Below are 17,549 nucleotides of genomic sequence, written 5' to 3'. Positions count from 1 at the left end.
TATATATATATATATATATATATATATATATATATATATATATATATATATATATATATATATATATATATATATATATATATATATATATATATATATATATATATATATATATATATATATATATATATATATATATATATATATATATATATATATATATATATATATATATAAGGGCTACCTATGGTATTACTTAGGTTTGCTGTAAGCCTGTAGGTTTCACTGAGTCACCTGCTGTGAAGTATGGCTGCACAGTCTTCTTGTGCTTGTTACTATAAACTCTGTTGTCCCGATAACAGCACCTGTCATCTTCATATACCAAAACTCATACGTTCTAATAATTCTAAATATTTGTCAGTGACTAGGGTACCCCAAGTTTTGCTGGGGAGAAACAGGTCTGTGGTAAACGCAAAGAATTCGTTAAGAGTTTTCTTGGAGCTAGAGTAGGTTCCCATACAACTTCTCCGGTCCGCCTCTCCTAGCACACAACGTCTATAGACGATGTATCTCATCAACTAGCTCGTCACTAGGAATGCACTATTACGCATTCATTGAAACAGTGAAGCTGAATTCAATTTATATCTAAAGACCAAGGTACCCCAACTTTCCTCCCCCATTTACCGTACCACACAGTGCAGCCTGTGTACAGTATGCTTAATCTTCGTAGTCCTGCTACCAAATGTTTTACTACAGTACACCTAGAGGCCCATGGTACAGACCTTGCTAAAGCTCCAGTCTGTTGATGTGCAGAGTTCTAGGCACACACACACACACACACACACACACACACACACACACACACACACACACACACACACACACACACACACACACACACACACACACACACACACACACACACACACACACACACACACACACACACACACACACCACGTCTCGTAGAAGCTGCATCATGGTAGCTGGGCACTTGTTCGTCATACTAGTTTACACACACACATCAGGATAATGGTAGTGACTCAACCTAAGGGTGTCCAAGGTTCATCCTCCTTTCGGGACTTTGGCGAAAGCTTTGCCATTGCACTTGACATATCAAAGGCTTTCGATCGAGTCTGGCATAAATCTTTAATTTCCAAACTGCCCTCCTACGGTTTCTATCCTTCTATCTGTGCCTTCATCGCTAGCTTCCTTTCTGGTCGTTCTATAGCCGCTGTTGTAGACGGCCATCGTTCTTCTCCTAGATCTATCAACAGTGGTGTTCCTCAGGGCTCTGTCCTATCACAAACTCTCTTCCTTTTATTCATCAATGTTCTTCTAAGCTGTACATCTAACCCTATCCACTCATACGCTGATGACTCCACCCTTCACCTTTCCATTTGGTTCCCGCAACGCCCATCTCAACAGTTACTTCAGCAAACAAGGGATGAGGCTATGGCACACCTAATGTCTGACTTGGCTCGTATCTCTGACTGGGGTAAAAATAATATAGTTGTTTTTAATGCATCTAAGACTCAGTTCTTACACCTATCAACCCGACAAAATCTTCCACAGGTATACCCACTAATGTTTAATAATATTCAGCTTAATCCTGCATCATCCTTGAACATGCTTGGGGTTTCATTTACTCGGGACTTATCTTGGAAAGATCATATTACATCTCTTGTAAAATCTGCTTTCAAGAGATTGGGTGTGCTGGGCCGACTCCACTCTTTCTTTACCCCTGCACAATTGTTGGCTCTATACAGGGGTTTTATCCGCCCCTGTGTGGAGTACAACTCTCATGTGTGGGGAGGCTCCCCACATTCAGCTCTTCTCAATATGGTGGAGTCAAAGGCTTTTTGACTCATTAACTCTCTTCCTCTTACTGACTCCCTTCAACCTCTGTCTCTTCGCCGCACTGTTGCATCTTTATCTCTTTTCTATCGCTACTTTAATGGTCACTGCTCCTCTGAACTGTCTGCTTGCATTCCTCCACCTCTACGACGGGCGCGTAGCACCCGTCTAGCAGCAAACTCTCATCTCTTTTCTGTCCAACTCTCTAATGCAAGAGTTAACCGTTACTCCCAGTCTTTCATTTATGCAACAGGTCAGCTCTGGAACTGTCTCCCTCTGTCTGTATTTCCTGCTGCCTATGATCTCCAGTCTTTCAAACGCAGTGTGTTCAGGCATCTCGAAATGAACGGATCTTGAATTTGGCTCTCTATCGTATTTTGTTTTTCTCTTGGAGGGAACTGTTACTGCAGGCTCATGGCCTTTGGTTCCTTCTTCCTCGCATTAAAAAAAAAAAAATGGTAATGGATCATTGTCGGCAAACAGACTTACTCTAGTTTCTCACGAATTAATCCTTCAGTCCAGTGGCTTGTTTTCAATTTTATTGTTACTATTTACTGAGAGTTTATTCAGCCAAAGAGAAACTTTTCCAACCGTAAGGGTTAACTACGGCATTCACTGTTCTGCTCAGCATGAGAGATTTTCCAAGTATAAGTGAAACCGTTTAAAGATAAAAGATAGAGCAGTGGATGTTGAAGCGGCCCTAATGAGAGAGGGCAGCAGTTGAAAACTGCCTGTTTTGTTGTTTGCACATGCTAATGTATTGTTATGTGAAGACGAATGGGAACTGCAGGGCGTGGTGAGTGAGTTTGGAAGAGTGTGTAAAAAACGGAATCTAAAGGTGAATATAGGGAAGACCGAAGTTATGGTCGTCGAGAGAAATAAAGACATTGAAAATGGATGACTAGGAAGTGGAAAATGTGAGTGCTTTTAAGTACTTGGGTAGTGTGATGAGTAAGGATGGAAATTTGGAAAATGAAGTTCTTGAAAGTGTACTTCAAGGAAGAAAGGTTGCTGGTTCTTTGAAAGCAGTGATAAGAAATGGGCAAGGAAGTAAAAAAGTCGCTAAATGATAGTACTGTGATACCAGCTGTAACGCATGGATGTGGAGCTTGGACCTTGCTGGAAGAACACAAGAATGATGGCAGTGGAAATGAGTTATGTGAGAGGAGCATGTGCAGTTACACAGAGAGACACACTGACAAATGACGAAGTGAATGAGCATTGTGGCGTGGGTGTGGATGTGGTAGAAAGCGTTAGGAGAAAAACATTGAGGTGGTTTGAACATGTGGAGAGGATGGAGAGTGGGAGACTAACTTGACGATTGTATGTGTGTGAGGTGGAGAGGGGTAGAGGAAGGGGGAGGCAGATGATGAGATGGAGGGATGGAGTGGAGAGATATGAGTGAGGGGAGCGCAAGCTGGGGGGAGAGCAGTGAAATGGTGGGAGACAGGGCGACATGTAGGCAATTTTTTTGTGGCCACTTCTTGTGGGATTCAGGCGTCTAGGAATAGAAAGATATATAGGTACAACAATAAACATCAAAAGACCTCCCGATATTGAAGGGATCAACATTTGCACTCTGTTACAGGGAAGCGCAACTGCCTGGGCGAGGGTCTGGCACGAATGGAGCTCTTCATCTTTGTCTCGGTGATCTTCCAGAGCGTCAGCTTCAGCTCCCCGCCAGGCAAGACCATCAACTCCAACCCCGACCCAGCCTTGCCTGTCTTCCACTCTCCAATCACCCAGGACGTTTTGATCACGGTCCGCGGATGATTAACTTATTTAACCAGAGGACGAAATGCATATGTATTCTTGGTACTAACAGTTTTCTTTAGTCTAAGAGATTCATGGCAGGTTAGATATTGCCTTCATTTACAGTCCTAGCCATGCCTCGGTGGCGTGCAGACGTGTGTGCCCCCTGCCCCAGGCATTAGTGTAGCATTCTGGGCTATTCTTCCTTCTCGTTGTCAGTAATAATAACATTAATACCCGCAAGGTTAGGGTTATGAGTAAGGGGCAGCGCAAAGCCAAACTAAAGCAGGTGCCAGCCCCCACAGAATCACAACACAAACTGCTACTACACCCAGTGCTACCCCCCCGACTGTTGTACGCCATTGCATACACTTCCTGCCAGACACTGATGTCCCCAGCACTTCAGCCCCGGCTGTTAGTGATCCTGCTGCATCCAACGAACCTACTACTGGAACAATTAAACGCATCAGGCTCGATGGCGCTTGTGGTGATGATGATGATGCCGTGCCTCATGCTTCCTAACAAGGGGGCATGCTGAACTGGCGGTCTCTGACCCCAACATCCCGGTGCCAAGTGCCAACCACCCAGAATGACTCTCCACCATAAATTCATACCCCTACAGCCCTGATAACCCTGCCTGTACCCTCACCACCAGCACCCCTCCTGTGGCCTCATACCCCCATCTCCAGCCCTGGCTCCCTCCTGTCATACCATGAGATTAATATGTGCACCTGGCATTCCCCTCCACATGCACACCTGCTGTCCATGGTGTCTGGTGCCAGCATGCATCCACCCACCACGTCATTACTGGAAACCCTGAGGCTGTTCGCCTTATGTATCCAGCACCTCCTAACATCTACGTTGACAGTAATTATCCTGATCTCATCCAGATCCTAACAACTGAGGGGCTTTTGGGCATCAAATATGTACTCCATGGTGCCCTAATTCGAAGGGGAAAGCTGCCGGAATACATAGTCAAACACCTGGCAACTGACTGTTCTGTTACAGTCCTACACAACATACCTGGTGTCAAGCGAGCACGTCGCCTGTACAACTCTTTGGGGGACCCATCAACCATGCCATTGTTGAATGGGAGGGAGAGGACTCCCCCCCTCCCAAATACTGATATGAGCTACTCCTTCTCCCCTGTACCTTCGTTGAAGCCACACCATCAAAGCCCTTGTGTTATTGCTGTTATTAGTCTGGCCACATCTCACGCTACTGCCAGTCTGCAGATCTGTGTGGTCTGTGCAGTGGCCCCCATTCAGCCACAACCTGCCCTGTCAGGCACTCCGCCACTGTTCACTCTCCCAGTCCCCGTGCACCTGACCCTTATTCATCTGAGTTCCCAGCACTGCCCCTACCTCCCACGCCACCAGACCCCACTGACCCCATGGCTGCCCACCTTCATCTCCTACATTCACCACAGTGCCAGTGCCCCCAGTGTGGGCGTGTGGGCATCACTGCTTGGCACCTGGACTGCCCAAGTTGTCACTCAGCCTGCCCTGCCCCTGCTCCTGCTCCCCCCACCACCTCTGCTTCTGATCATCAGCCGATACATCCTCCCACCGCTGGTTCTACATCAAGCCCCCCTTCTCCCTCCCCTTCAGCCCCTGCCCTTCCCCGTGCCCCCCAACAAGCTGCTCACCCCTCCCCCCTTCATCCCCTGCCCCACCCATCAGACCATCAACTGCGACTCCTGCAACAGCAGTACGAGGAACTACACAGTCTCCTTTTGTATGTACTCTCTCACCATAATATTCCTTCTCTCCCTACCCCACAGTTCACACAAACCAGCTCCCATGTAACTACCACCGCTGCTGTTATCCTTGTTCCTTCTCTCCCTCCCGTCTCACCACCACACAGCCTTGTCTCACCACCTGTGTCCCAGCCTCACCCTTTCACACAAGCATCCTCTGTCTGTACTCCCTCACCTACTCCGTTCCCCTATACATCCTCGCTCTCTGCCACCCCCTCTTCTCCCCCTCCCTCCTCCTAGCCCCCTCTCTCCCGGCAACTGCATATGTGTGACCTCCCTCTCTCTACTACCTCCCCACCCACTCTCTACTACCTCCCCACCCACTCTCCTTCTCCTTTCCCTACTTCTGCAACCATGCATTCTCCAAACCTTTCATGACAATTCTCCGTCTTCTCCTTGTCCTAAGGGCTCCCAAACCCAGACAATATAAAACGTTATATTGGAATTTATGGAGCGTCCACCGCCACCTGGCTGACCTTTCTGATTATGCTTCATCTCATCACCTGCTGTTATCTGCCTTCAGGAGGCTTTCCCCTCACTCTCGTCGCCCCAGACTCCCACCCAGGCTTCGAGGGCTATCATACCCATTATGGCCAAGGCCTGGTTACATACTGTACATTCGTCACTCTGTTCCTCACACCCTCATTACCAAATCACCTACCTCTTCTCACTCCTCCCTCTTTCACTTATTTCGCCTCACTGTCAATGATGCCTCTCTCTCTATATATATATCGTCATTCTCAGTTCAACTGAAGGTGACCCCACCACTTACCTACCCACTGCTCTTCACCTCGCTTTTACCTGGGCGATTTTAATGTTTCTCATCCGTCATTTGGCAGTTCCCGTGTTTCTCTTGCTTTTCATCGTCTCCATGACTTTGACAATAACCATCATCTGCATCCATTCCCCACTCCTCATTCCGCTCATGTTGGGGGAGGCTATCTCGATCTCATCCTTAGTAGGAACGTGGTACAACATGCTGTCAATGTTGACATTGTCCTTACTCTTATCTCCGACCACAGTGCCATCTTTGCCACATATTCCATTTCCATACTACACTCTCAGCACCGCCATGTCAGGAAAAAGATTAATATCCCTCTTCCGCTGCAACCCACTTTCAAACGACGTGCTAACCGCCTGGTTTGCCAGTAATTCGTCACCACATCAGCTGACCTTTACACCTTCCTAGTTACCGTAATACAGACCTATGATCATTATGTGCTGCAAGTCAACCATACGAAAACCTCTGCTCCCCAAGCTGGGGAGTGGGTACGTGATCGCTGTCTACATGACAACGAGGAGGAGTGTGGCGAGTGGCGGCTGTGTACCATGCTGACCACACCACTGACAACCTCCACTCCTATCTTACTGCAGCCAGGTCCTCCCATGACCTCAAACAAAGTGTTCGCCAGGAGTATTGGCATGACTTTCTCACACTCCTCAATCTAAGGCTTGGCGGCTTGTTAATAGAGTTGTTCAGTCACGTGAATCCCCCTCCCCTCCTCTTCACCACAGTCCTGTGGCATGTGCCATCAACCTAGTTGACAAATGGTCCACTCAGTCACAGCTGACATCCCTGCCTCCCCCCATCAAGGCTTGCCTCACGGCTGCTAACAGGCTAGCACGTGTTGCAGACGCTAGCTCTACTCCCTCTCCCCTCAGTGATCACCCCATCACCGGTGATGAGTTGCACCTTGTGCTACTGCAAGGCATGGCAACCGCCCCAGATGATGATGGGATCACCTATGCCACACTCAGACTCATCGCCCAAATCTCTGGCAATCCCTTACTCTCACTGTTCAACCTGAGTCTTTCCAAAGGTAGTCTCCCAGCAGACTGGACCTGTAGCACCATCATCCCCATCCCCAAGCCTAATTCCTCTTATTTCCGTCCCATTTCTCTAACTTCGTGTATCTGCAAAGTCCTCGAGAGAATTCTTTTAGCAAGGCTCTGCGATGTTCTTCAGGACCAGCTCTCTCCCCATCTTTTTGTTTTCCTCCCAGGCCGAAGCATACAACATTGCCTTGCAGAATTACTCACTCATTTCACATCCTCCTCCTGTACAGCCTTCACTGACCTCAAAGCTGCAATCGACGTTGCAAACTGTGACGTCATCATTGACAAACTTGCCTACCTGGGTGTCTCTGGCCACCTCTTCTGCTGGCTGAAAAGCTACCTGTCTGTTTTGTGAGGCGGTTAGTGATTACCAACCTTTCAATCTTGGCACACCTCAGGGTGGGGTACTTGGCTCCTTTCTTTTCGGTCTTGTCATGAATAGACTCCTCCATCTTTTAGGTCCTATCCCTGACTCGTCTCTGATCCTAACCTATGCTGATGATATCTGCATCCACTCCCCTTCTCCCGTCACTCTTCAACGTCTCTTAGTTTAGTTCGGCCAGGCTGCATCTGCTTGTGGTTGATTATCAATATTGCCAGAACAAAACTGTTCACACGATCCCTCACTCATAGGCCTGCTTGCACAACCATAACCCTCCTCGGCTTTCATCTTGAGGTAGTGCAGGATTATACATATCTCAGAATTCCCCTCTCTTTCCTCTTTAACCCCTCCCAGTATATCTCCACTATCTGTACCCACCTTCATCACAGACTTAAACTCCTTGGCATGCTCACACGGGGTTAGCATCCCCTTCGCTCGATCATTTTACTAGTTATATATTCGCTCCTTTCTTGATTATCATGCTCTCCCTCTCTCCCTTGTCCCCCCAGCACAGCTCCAACCACTTGAAGTGATACACAATATGGCGATGTGTCTCATTCTTCGCTGCCCCAGGTCCGCCATAGTCAACATGCTCCATGAACTTAATCTGTGTCCCATCATCGATTGCATTCATATGCTTGGAGTCTGCTTTGCCACACAGTATCTGACCACATTTCCATTTCCTGCTTCATCCTTTTCGTCCTGACTGGTTGATATTCTCTCAGATTCCACTCACCTAGATCGGATCCAGCATACTCCCAGGCCAGGCCTGGCATCCTGGCTAAAAAGAATTCGTTCGGCACTCAACTGTCCTCTCCAGCTTTCTGGCAGTGATCCAGTCAATATCAGTGCTGATCTTGTCACTCCCATCCCTACTGACCCTCTGCCCCCTACCTGGACACGTACGACTCCTGCTGTGCACTACACACCTTCTGCCACTGCTTCTGACCGTGCACCAAACCCCTCACAGTTCTCCATCACTGAAACCCTTTACTCCATAGCCTGCACCTACCCTTCCCATCCTATTCACGTCTACACTGACGGTTCTGTCCTTGCTACCGGCCGGGAGTGAGCTGCTTGCATTGCCTTTACTAACTCTGCTTCCCCCATCTTGTCCACCTCCCACCACCTTCCCAACTGTGCCAGCAGTACTCAGTGTGAACTATCTGCTATATGCTCTGTGCTTGACTTCCTTCTCTCCTAACACCTACCAAGTCTCATCATCGGCGATTCCCAAGCTGCCCTTGCCTTACCTCATAACTGCCACCGACGCCCCTCCTCTGTCTTCGCCTCCCTCTACTCCCACCTCCATCAGGCTCATGCTCTTCTCAGGGTTTCTTTTATTTGGATCCCAGCCCATGTTGGTCACGTCCTCCACGACCAGGCAGATCGCCTGGCCCAAGCTGCCTGTAACCTCCCTCCACCTCCCTGTGTCCATGACATTTGTCTGGCAAATCCTTGTCGAGGAGTTCAGGGAGGACCTAGCCTTGCGTACCGATGCTGAACGTCGCACTAGTGTCACCATCCAGCACTATGACACCTACTGTGGCGTGAGACACACCTATGGGAAGCACCCCACCCTCATCCGCCGCTGTGATGTGGCCGTTGCCCGCATTCGCCTGTGGTATTGGTCCCCAGGGGAAATCACCAGACGACCGACCACCAACAGGCCATGTAAACTCTTTCACAGTGCCATGGATGAAGCATTATCCCATCGCATCATTAACTGCCCAGTTATTGCCCCCTTCAGACCCCCTATGTCGTAGGAGGCAGACTCAGGTAACCACGCCAACCACGATAGCTTGAATTGGGGATGAAAGGCAGCAACAAGCAGATAGTCAATGTCCTCGAAACAATGGCCGAACCTGCCTTCCACACTCCCAATCACTGCGTTCACAAGAGGCTAGCACACCGTCAGATCGGCACTTTCCTTCACCCCTTTTAATTTCTTGAGACACATGGCCAGGTTCGGCAGCAGCACTTCCATGTAGGCCTTCTCCTCACCATTTTTTTTTATCACATGATGCGTGAATATAGATAAATAAAATGTACCCGTACCGAGTACCGACAAAATATGCTTAAAAATATACAGTCAGTACCAATTTCGGTACATGACGAAAAAAGTAGTGTCACTACTGTTACCGGTACTCGAATTGTAACTCGGTAATGTAACTCTGTACTTTTGTACCTCGGTATGTGTGTATCTATGGACCACTTTACTCATCTCAAAACTTGTAACGATAACTACTGTAAAAACTTTGTACCATGTATGTATCATTGTATATCTTTTTTCATTATTGTGCTTGTAATGATAATTACTTCTGTACTTTCTATGCCCTAAGATACCATTTTTTTTCCCTCATGCACCCCTCCCCGCATGGCCGTCAGGGGCAGTGTTCCGCACCAGAGTGTTGGGGCTTGTACTGAATGGTAAATAAAGAACCTAAATAAAAAAGAAAAATTCTACTTACCCTTCAATACAAGAGGTATCCCATAAGACGAAAAATATCATAAGCAGCATCAATAAACCAGTTTTATATGTCACCCTATTCAAGTTGTGGTAATTTTCTTGTTAAGTTTTTGGATTTTGGGGTATCATCACTGGAAATCGAGGAAAATACCATCAACCTCAAACCTGACCCATTCATATCTGTCTTCAAATCGCCAACATCTTAGGCGGTTTTAGTCACAATCTTTGGACGATTTATGCGTGGCGAGTTGCTCCGATAATTTTTCAGCCTTTATACCTTCCTATTCCTTTTCCTGGAGCCCTTCCACCCTGTGCTTTTGTGAGAAAAGTGGGCAGGGTTATGGGTGGATGAATATGACCATGGGTTGTTAAATAAGTTGCTAGATATTTGGATATCAACCAGGGGAACAGAGGTAAACTATTTCACTCTGATGTCATTAACGCTGATAACAAGCATCCATGTGGAGGCACTGTGCATAGAGAGTGAAGTAACTGCTGCATCCACTCAGGAACCATTCCTCATTTTTCCGTGCACCTCGCCAAGGGATACCTTTTAAACTCTCGGGTTAAGTTATAGCCTTCATCAACCCGTTCCATGCCGTGCCCGTATATATGCGGACAAACCTATAGTGGCCCAAGATGGCGAGTCCATATATATTCGGACTAACTCACTGGCCCAAAATGCCGAGTCCTTATATAATTATGGACACGGTTTTGCGCACATTTGCGCGAATATATTTGAGTCTGCCCTTAGTGCATGACAGAAAATGGGAAGACAGACACCCCCCCCTCCTCTCCCATGAGTAGGGGATTGGTAGAAGTCGTATAATGTAAGAAAAAAGAAAATGAATGTGGAAATAAGTAAAATTAGCACGGAACCCCAACTTATAATCATCGTAGTTTCGACTGTTGTCGCATTACGTACGCCAGGTTGCGTTTCCTTAATAAAAGTACTCCATGCATCCAACCACTCCACACCAAAATGGACTATCTATCCACGTCAGACGGTATCTGAAAGTAGCCGTTTGACGCATATCTGGGTCACACTGCGCTGCCAAGGATATTGTGCTTATTCCCGACTTCCAGTGGAAGTTGGAGAACTTCCAAAAAATGAACTAACTGTCAGTGATGCGTATGTAGTGTATTATAATGAAAGTAATATAAGTAAATGTACGTAAATACTGTAGATGTAAATCATGAAATCAAGTTATGTACGGAAAATAACGTAAAAAATGTGTGGTTTACCGTAACTAACGTGACTGTATGCAGTATGAGTGTTTATAGTGCCTTATGCTAGTGTTTATAGTGCCCAATACCAATATAATATAAATGAAAACACTTAAAACTAGCACGGGACCCCATATTCCCATCATCATCGTTTCGACTGTGGCCGCATTACTTACACCAGGTTGTTTCCATACAAGAGCTCCATGCATCCACCCACTTCACACCAAAATGGACTATCTATTCACACCAGCTGCTGACGGTATCTGAAAGTAGCCATCCGACGCAAATCTCGGCATGCTGGACCAACACACCTGTTTTCGGGGGGAACGCAAAAGTAAGCACTTCGTCTATCACTAGGCGTACTTTAACCACATTTCAGGTCTATTCATGGAAAAAAATAATTGAAAATGGCCGGCACTGGGGATCACAGCTTCCCAAACCTCGGCAATGTGAGTCACAAACCCGACAGAGGCTCCGGCACGGAACGGGCTAACTGTTTCGTTTCTTGAGATTAGTCCTTTAGTTCATAAATTCGTCTGGTTGTTGCAGAAATGACATACATACAATAATGCATTGTCATGTAGGGATTTGAAAAGCGTAGATAAATTGGAAAATTATGCCGACAATAAAATTAACCGGTATTGTTTTCTATCTATTTATCTATCTATTGCCAGACACCTTAATCCTGTAATGTAAGGGGTGGCCACAAATAAATCGCCTTCATGTCGCCCTGTCTCCCTCCATTTCATTGCTCTGCTCCCAGCTCACACCCCTCTCTCTCATATACCTTCTCCACTCCATGCCTCCATCTCATCCTTGGCCTCCCCCTCCCTCTGCCCCCTCCACCTCACTCGCATACACTCTCCTCGTCAGTCTGTTTCTCTCCATCCTCTCCACATGTCCAAACCACCTCAGTGTGTTTCTCCTAACGCTTCCTATCACATTCACATCCACACCACAATGCTCCTTCCCTTCCTCATTTGTCAGTCTCTCCATGTGACTCCAAATGCTCCTCTTAACTCATTTCCACTGCTCTCACTCTTGACTTCTGTCCCTCCAACAAGGTCCAAGATTCACTTTTATACGTCAGAGTTGGTATCACAATACTGTCATGTAGTAACTTTTTCACTTCCATGCTCACTTCCGTTTCTTATCACTGCTTTCAAGGAACTAGCAACCTTTCTTCCCTGCTGTACCCTTTCAAGCACTTCACCCTCTAAACTTCCATCCTTAGTCATCACACTACCCAGGTACTTAAAGGCACTCACATTTTCCATTTCCTTCTCATCCAGCCTCACTTTACATTCACTGACTTCACTTCTGTCGAAGACCATAACTTTACTCTTCCCTACATTCACCTTTAGAGTCCGTTTCTTACACACTATCCCAAACTCATCCACCAAACCTTGCAGCTCCACTTCGTCTTCACCTAACATCACAGTATCATCTGCAAAGAACAGTACAGGTAGTTTCCAAACACTGCCCTATCTCACTAGGGCCGCTCCAACATCAGTGCCCTACCTTGTATCTCTTTTATAACCCCATCCATTTACAGACTGAACAACCATGGAGACATGACACATCCTTGTTTCAATCCAACCTTCAAAAAGAAGAATTCACTCAATTTACTATCCACACTCACTGCAGCCTTTGCACCCTCATACATACTCTTCACGGCCTTCAACAACTTCCCATTTACTCCGTATATTCTTAATGCTTTCCACAATCCTTGTCTATCCACCCTGTCATATGCTTTCTCCAAATCCATGAAGGCCACATACAACTTCTTTCCCTTCTGTAGAAACTTTCCACTAGAGATCTAAGAATGAATATCTGATCTACACAACCTCTTCCCATCCTAAAGCCTCCTTGTTCTTCTCCAACTAAATCCTCTGTTATTTCCCTAACTCTGTCAATATGTATCCAATCATATACTCTTCCTATTACACTAAGAAGACAAATACCCCTATGATTACCACACACTTCTTTTTCCCATTTTCCTTTATATAAAGGAATAATTGAGGCCCTGCACGCCACAAGGGGCAAAGCTCCATAGCAGCTGAAACCTGTTCTTCTCCACTATCTGCTCCCTCAAACACTACCCTATGACTGCACGAAGACGCTTTGCTCATTTCAAATTATTGCAGTAAGGGTGAAAGCCTGAAGTGAGCAAAGCGACTTTGTGCAGTCATAGGGTAGTGTTTGAGGAAGCAGATAGTGGAGATGAACAGGTTTCAGCTGGAATGGCACTTTGCCCCTTGTGGCATGCAGGGCTTCAATTGTACCAAACTTCCAATCCTCCGGGACTCTACTTTCCTCCCAGGCCAATCTGCACATCTTCCACATCCATTCTACTACTATCTCTCCCCCATGCTTCAGCATTTTACCACACACTCCATCAATTCCTGGTGCTTTCTCCATTTTAACTTTCTTCATTGCTTCCACAACTTCCATCCTACTGATTTCTTCCTCTCTTCTCACATCCCTCCTTCTCCCAGCATTCCCCAGCCACTTATACATGTATTACTTTCATTCTGTATATTCAACAATACCTTAAAGTGTTCTCTCCATCTGGTCACTTTTTCTCCCTTCTCCACCAGTAATATACCATTTTTATCTTTCACTCCCCAACTAACTTCTTTGGCACCCTGTCTAACTTTTTTTACCTCCTTCCAGAACATTTTCTTACATTCCCTCCACTTTACACTCAGGTTCCTTCCAAATTCCTCATCCACTCCCTTCTTACTCTTACTAATCTTTTCACCTCTCTCTTCCTCTCTGTATATAACTCTCTCTTCCATCTCTCAATTTCTTCCATGCCTTTGTTTCTCATCCACTTACTATATACTTTCTTCTTTCATGCCCCCGTCTCTCTCACGTCTTCATTCCACCATGCTGTTCCCTGCACCCCCTTTCTTCTCTTCACCCCACACACCACCTCATATGCTGCACAGATTTTTTCTGTGAATATCTTGCACACACCTTCCACATCCCCCATCTGCTCCAATCTTTATTTACCCAATCGCTCCTCCATTTCCTCCTTATATTCTGCCTTTTTTCCATCCTCTTGTTAGTGAGCGTATACCCCATCTACTGTATACTCCCATTCTCTCACACTCTCACCTCTCTATTTAGTTTCTGTTAACCCACATACATCCCTGTATGTACTATCCTTATCATTCAGCATGTAGAGTTAAATCTTGTAGTCATAGTCTACTCTGTAACAAACAGCCTCGAAAGGACCATAAGTTCAGTTGCTGTTTGCTTTCCTCTGTACCGTTTGTAGTCTTTGTACTTCCTCCTGTCCTTCCCTTCTTCTATTTCTCCATCTTATTGGGACTTCAATTCTGACCACCACCAAGTGGTGGTCCGAAAGTCCACTCCCCTAACCTCTATATACTCTTGCATCCATTACACATCTTCACATCCTTTCATCCACACCCACATAATCAATCATTGCCTCCCGTTCATTCAGTTCACCACCCACCTTTCTCATCACTCGCCATGTATAGCTGTGGACCATTTTGTGCCTGAGGAGGGCATTAGCTATCCCCAACCCCCTCCTGGCACAAATGTCCACTAAAGCACTGCCATTCTCATCCATCTCTGCAGGCACACCCCACTCACCAACCACTCCATCCAGCTTCCCATTCCCTACTTTTCCATTCATATCTCCAGTCAAAACGCTCTCATTCCTTTCAAATTTTTCCATGCACGCTTCCACATTTGTCCAGAACTCTTCTCTCACTCTGTTTGCATGATCTTGCGTTGGCTCATACACGCACACAGTTGCCCACATTTGTAGTCCAATTTTCAATCTTACCCCCACAATCCTCGAGCCAAGTGATCCATACTCTCTTATATTCTCCTTCCATCTGTTACTCACAATACACACTCCTTCTTTTGCCCTCTCATGCTCACCTACTCCTGTGCATATATCCCATCCATGCTCCCTTTCTCTCACACTCTCACCTCTCCATTTAGTTTCCGTTAACCCACATACATCCACTTTTGCAACCTCAAATACCTGGACAATCTCTCTTTCTTTCACCTTATCATTTGCACCCCTTACATTCCAAGTCGCCATCCGTATCATGTCCTTTGTTCGGTCCTTAGTCGTCTCCTTTTGGTCAATCCTGGTCCGAGGCTTCTTGTTCGTATTTTTAGTTAGTTGTTTTCCGGGGAGCGGCACTAACCCTCCACCAACCCACTTGTGTCACGTAGGGAACACGTGTTGGTTGGTTATAACCAGCATTGTAAATATAATAATATATAATTTTGCAACAGTACACATTAGTGGAGGTTGTACCAGTGCTAAATCTTTATACTTCCATTAAATATATCAGTGCTCAGGACTTGTTCCAGACCATCTCCCTTTGCTGAACCTTTTCAATGTTTGCATTAACACAGAGAGTAGGCCAGGATACACTCATAAACCAAACCTCTACAGTACCTCCAACTGTCAACACCACAATACATACATGTTAAGATACCACACCTCCTATTTCCTTCCCCCTTTATTTTTATGACTGGAGGACACCTGTAAACTGGTGTATGGTTTCTTTTTAAATCTGATTTATTTTTGCTTTATCTGTTCGTCTTCTAAAGATAGAAGTAATATTTTTCTTTAGTACACACTATTGGGAATTGTACCAGTCCTGTATCTTTATATTTTCATTAAATACATTATTACACTCCCTCGTCTGTCGTTCTTTCCTTCATTCTTTAGCCTTCCTTCTGCCTATGGGTGACTCTACACTGAGTGACAGACTAAATGGTTTCCTGTACACCAGATAACTGGGTGGCAACCATATAACCAAATTATGGAACCTGGTAGTTTAGTTGGCGCTCCAATCGGATTGAGCCGGTGTAGGTTTATATCTAACGGGTCGTTGTGGTTTATTACACACGTAATAACACTCAGGGATGAGTGAGGCTGGTCAATCTCATCTTAAATGTCAGGACCAACTTGCCTAACCCCGGGCTCCTCCGCTTTCCATGGGGCAACATAGGCTTGGATGATGGATGGATGGATGGAAATACTGTACATTATTTCTCTTCTTTTGTAAACACTAGTGGAAGTTGTACCAATGCCATATCGTTATGCTTTTATTAAAAATATTAATATAATTTGCTCTAGTAACCACTAGCGGAAGGTGTCCAATTTATATAACCTTTGGTTAGGTTGTTATGCTAGGCTGCTTTACAATGGAGTGTGTAGCCTATAACTGGGTGCCTCCATTCTTACTTATCCCGTTTGCCCTGTATATGTTTTTAAAATTAGACCCGTTATCACAATTTCAGCCATCTTCCTTGTATTTTTCTGGTATAAATTCTGCTTGATTAACATTTTTCTTAAGCCCTCCCAACTATAATTGATTTTCGTTTTTGCAAATACTCATGCTTCTAAAGAGAGGCATATTCATGCCATCTTTCCACTCTTTAACTTGCGTACAAAACTTCAAATTGACTGGTCATACTCATTCCTCCAGACAGTCCTTCCAAACTGAATCTGGTAATGGAAGAAGAGGAATAATAGTTTTCCTGGGCTACACCCTGTTAAATCATATATCCCTGCTAGGAGGGTGCTACCCTCCTACTCTGTAACAAACAGCCTCGAAAGGACCATATGGTCTGTTCCTGTTTTTTTTTTTTTTTTTTTTTTTCCCCGGCCTATCAACCATTGGGGCCGAAGCCCCTGGTTATTAAGGCCATGTATATACATATATATATGTATATACATTTAAACATATATACATATATATACAAACATATATATACATACATACATACATACACACACACACACACACACACACACACACACACACACACACACACTTGCATGCATGCATACATACAGACACACTTTCATGCAAACGTACATATATATATAATAATTTTAATCTTATTTTTTTCTTTTTTTTTAATTTTTTCTTGGTTTTATATTTTTTATACCTTATATTATAAAGAAAAACTAATCGAAAGACCCTAAAACTAATCACCTAACAGACAAATCGCTAACCTATACTAAATCCTACAGAGACAAATAGCTAGACCTACACTAATGGTAAAAATACCTCGACCAACAGAACACCATCGACTGCAGATATGTAATGCCTTTCTACATTACATACCTGCACTCATCACCTGGTGGCTGTCAGTCGAGGCACAACCTAATATAGGGGACATCAGTATATGAAAGGGAACCAGACGAGTTAGGAACATTTCCATATACGTCAGCTGTCGTCCCTAATTAGAATAACTTAAGCCAGATAATATAATGTATTTACATAATTTGTACAAAAAGTGAAGAACCTCGCCCA

At 45.2% G+C, this 17,549-nt stretch overlaps 1 protein-coding gene across 1 annotated transcript in view; it reads left to right on the top strand.

The window, feature by feature from the left end:
* Positions 1-3,590, top strand: part of LOC145392003 (cytochrome P450 2L1-like) — a 185,876-nt gene extending 182,286 nt beyond the window's left edge. Inside the window, exon 10 of the mRNA XM_080266490.1 lies at positions 3,386-3,590. Coding sequence (XP_080122616.1) covers positions 3,386-3,570 — 185 coding nt within the window. The 3' untranslated portion in view covers positions 3,571-3,590. The remainder of the gene's footprint in view (positions 1-3,385) is intronic.
* Positions 3,591-17,549: the final 13,959 nt, after the last annotated feature.

This window comes from Coenobita brevimanus, chromosome 2, assembly GCF_032717465.1.
Source record: "Coenobita brevimanus isolate Jiangsu-jjx chromosome 2, ASM3271746v2, whole genome shotgun sequence".
In the NCBI taxonomy this organism is placed as follows: Eukaryota; Metazoa; Arthropoda; class Malacostraca; order Decapoda; family Coenobitidae; genus Coenobita; species Coenobita brevimanus.
This window is presented reverse-complemented; position numbering and strand designations above follow the sequence as displayed.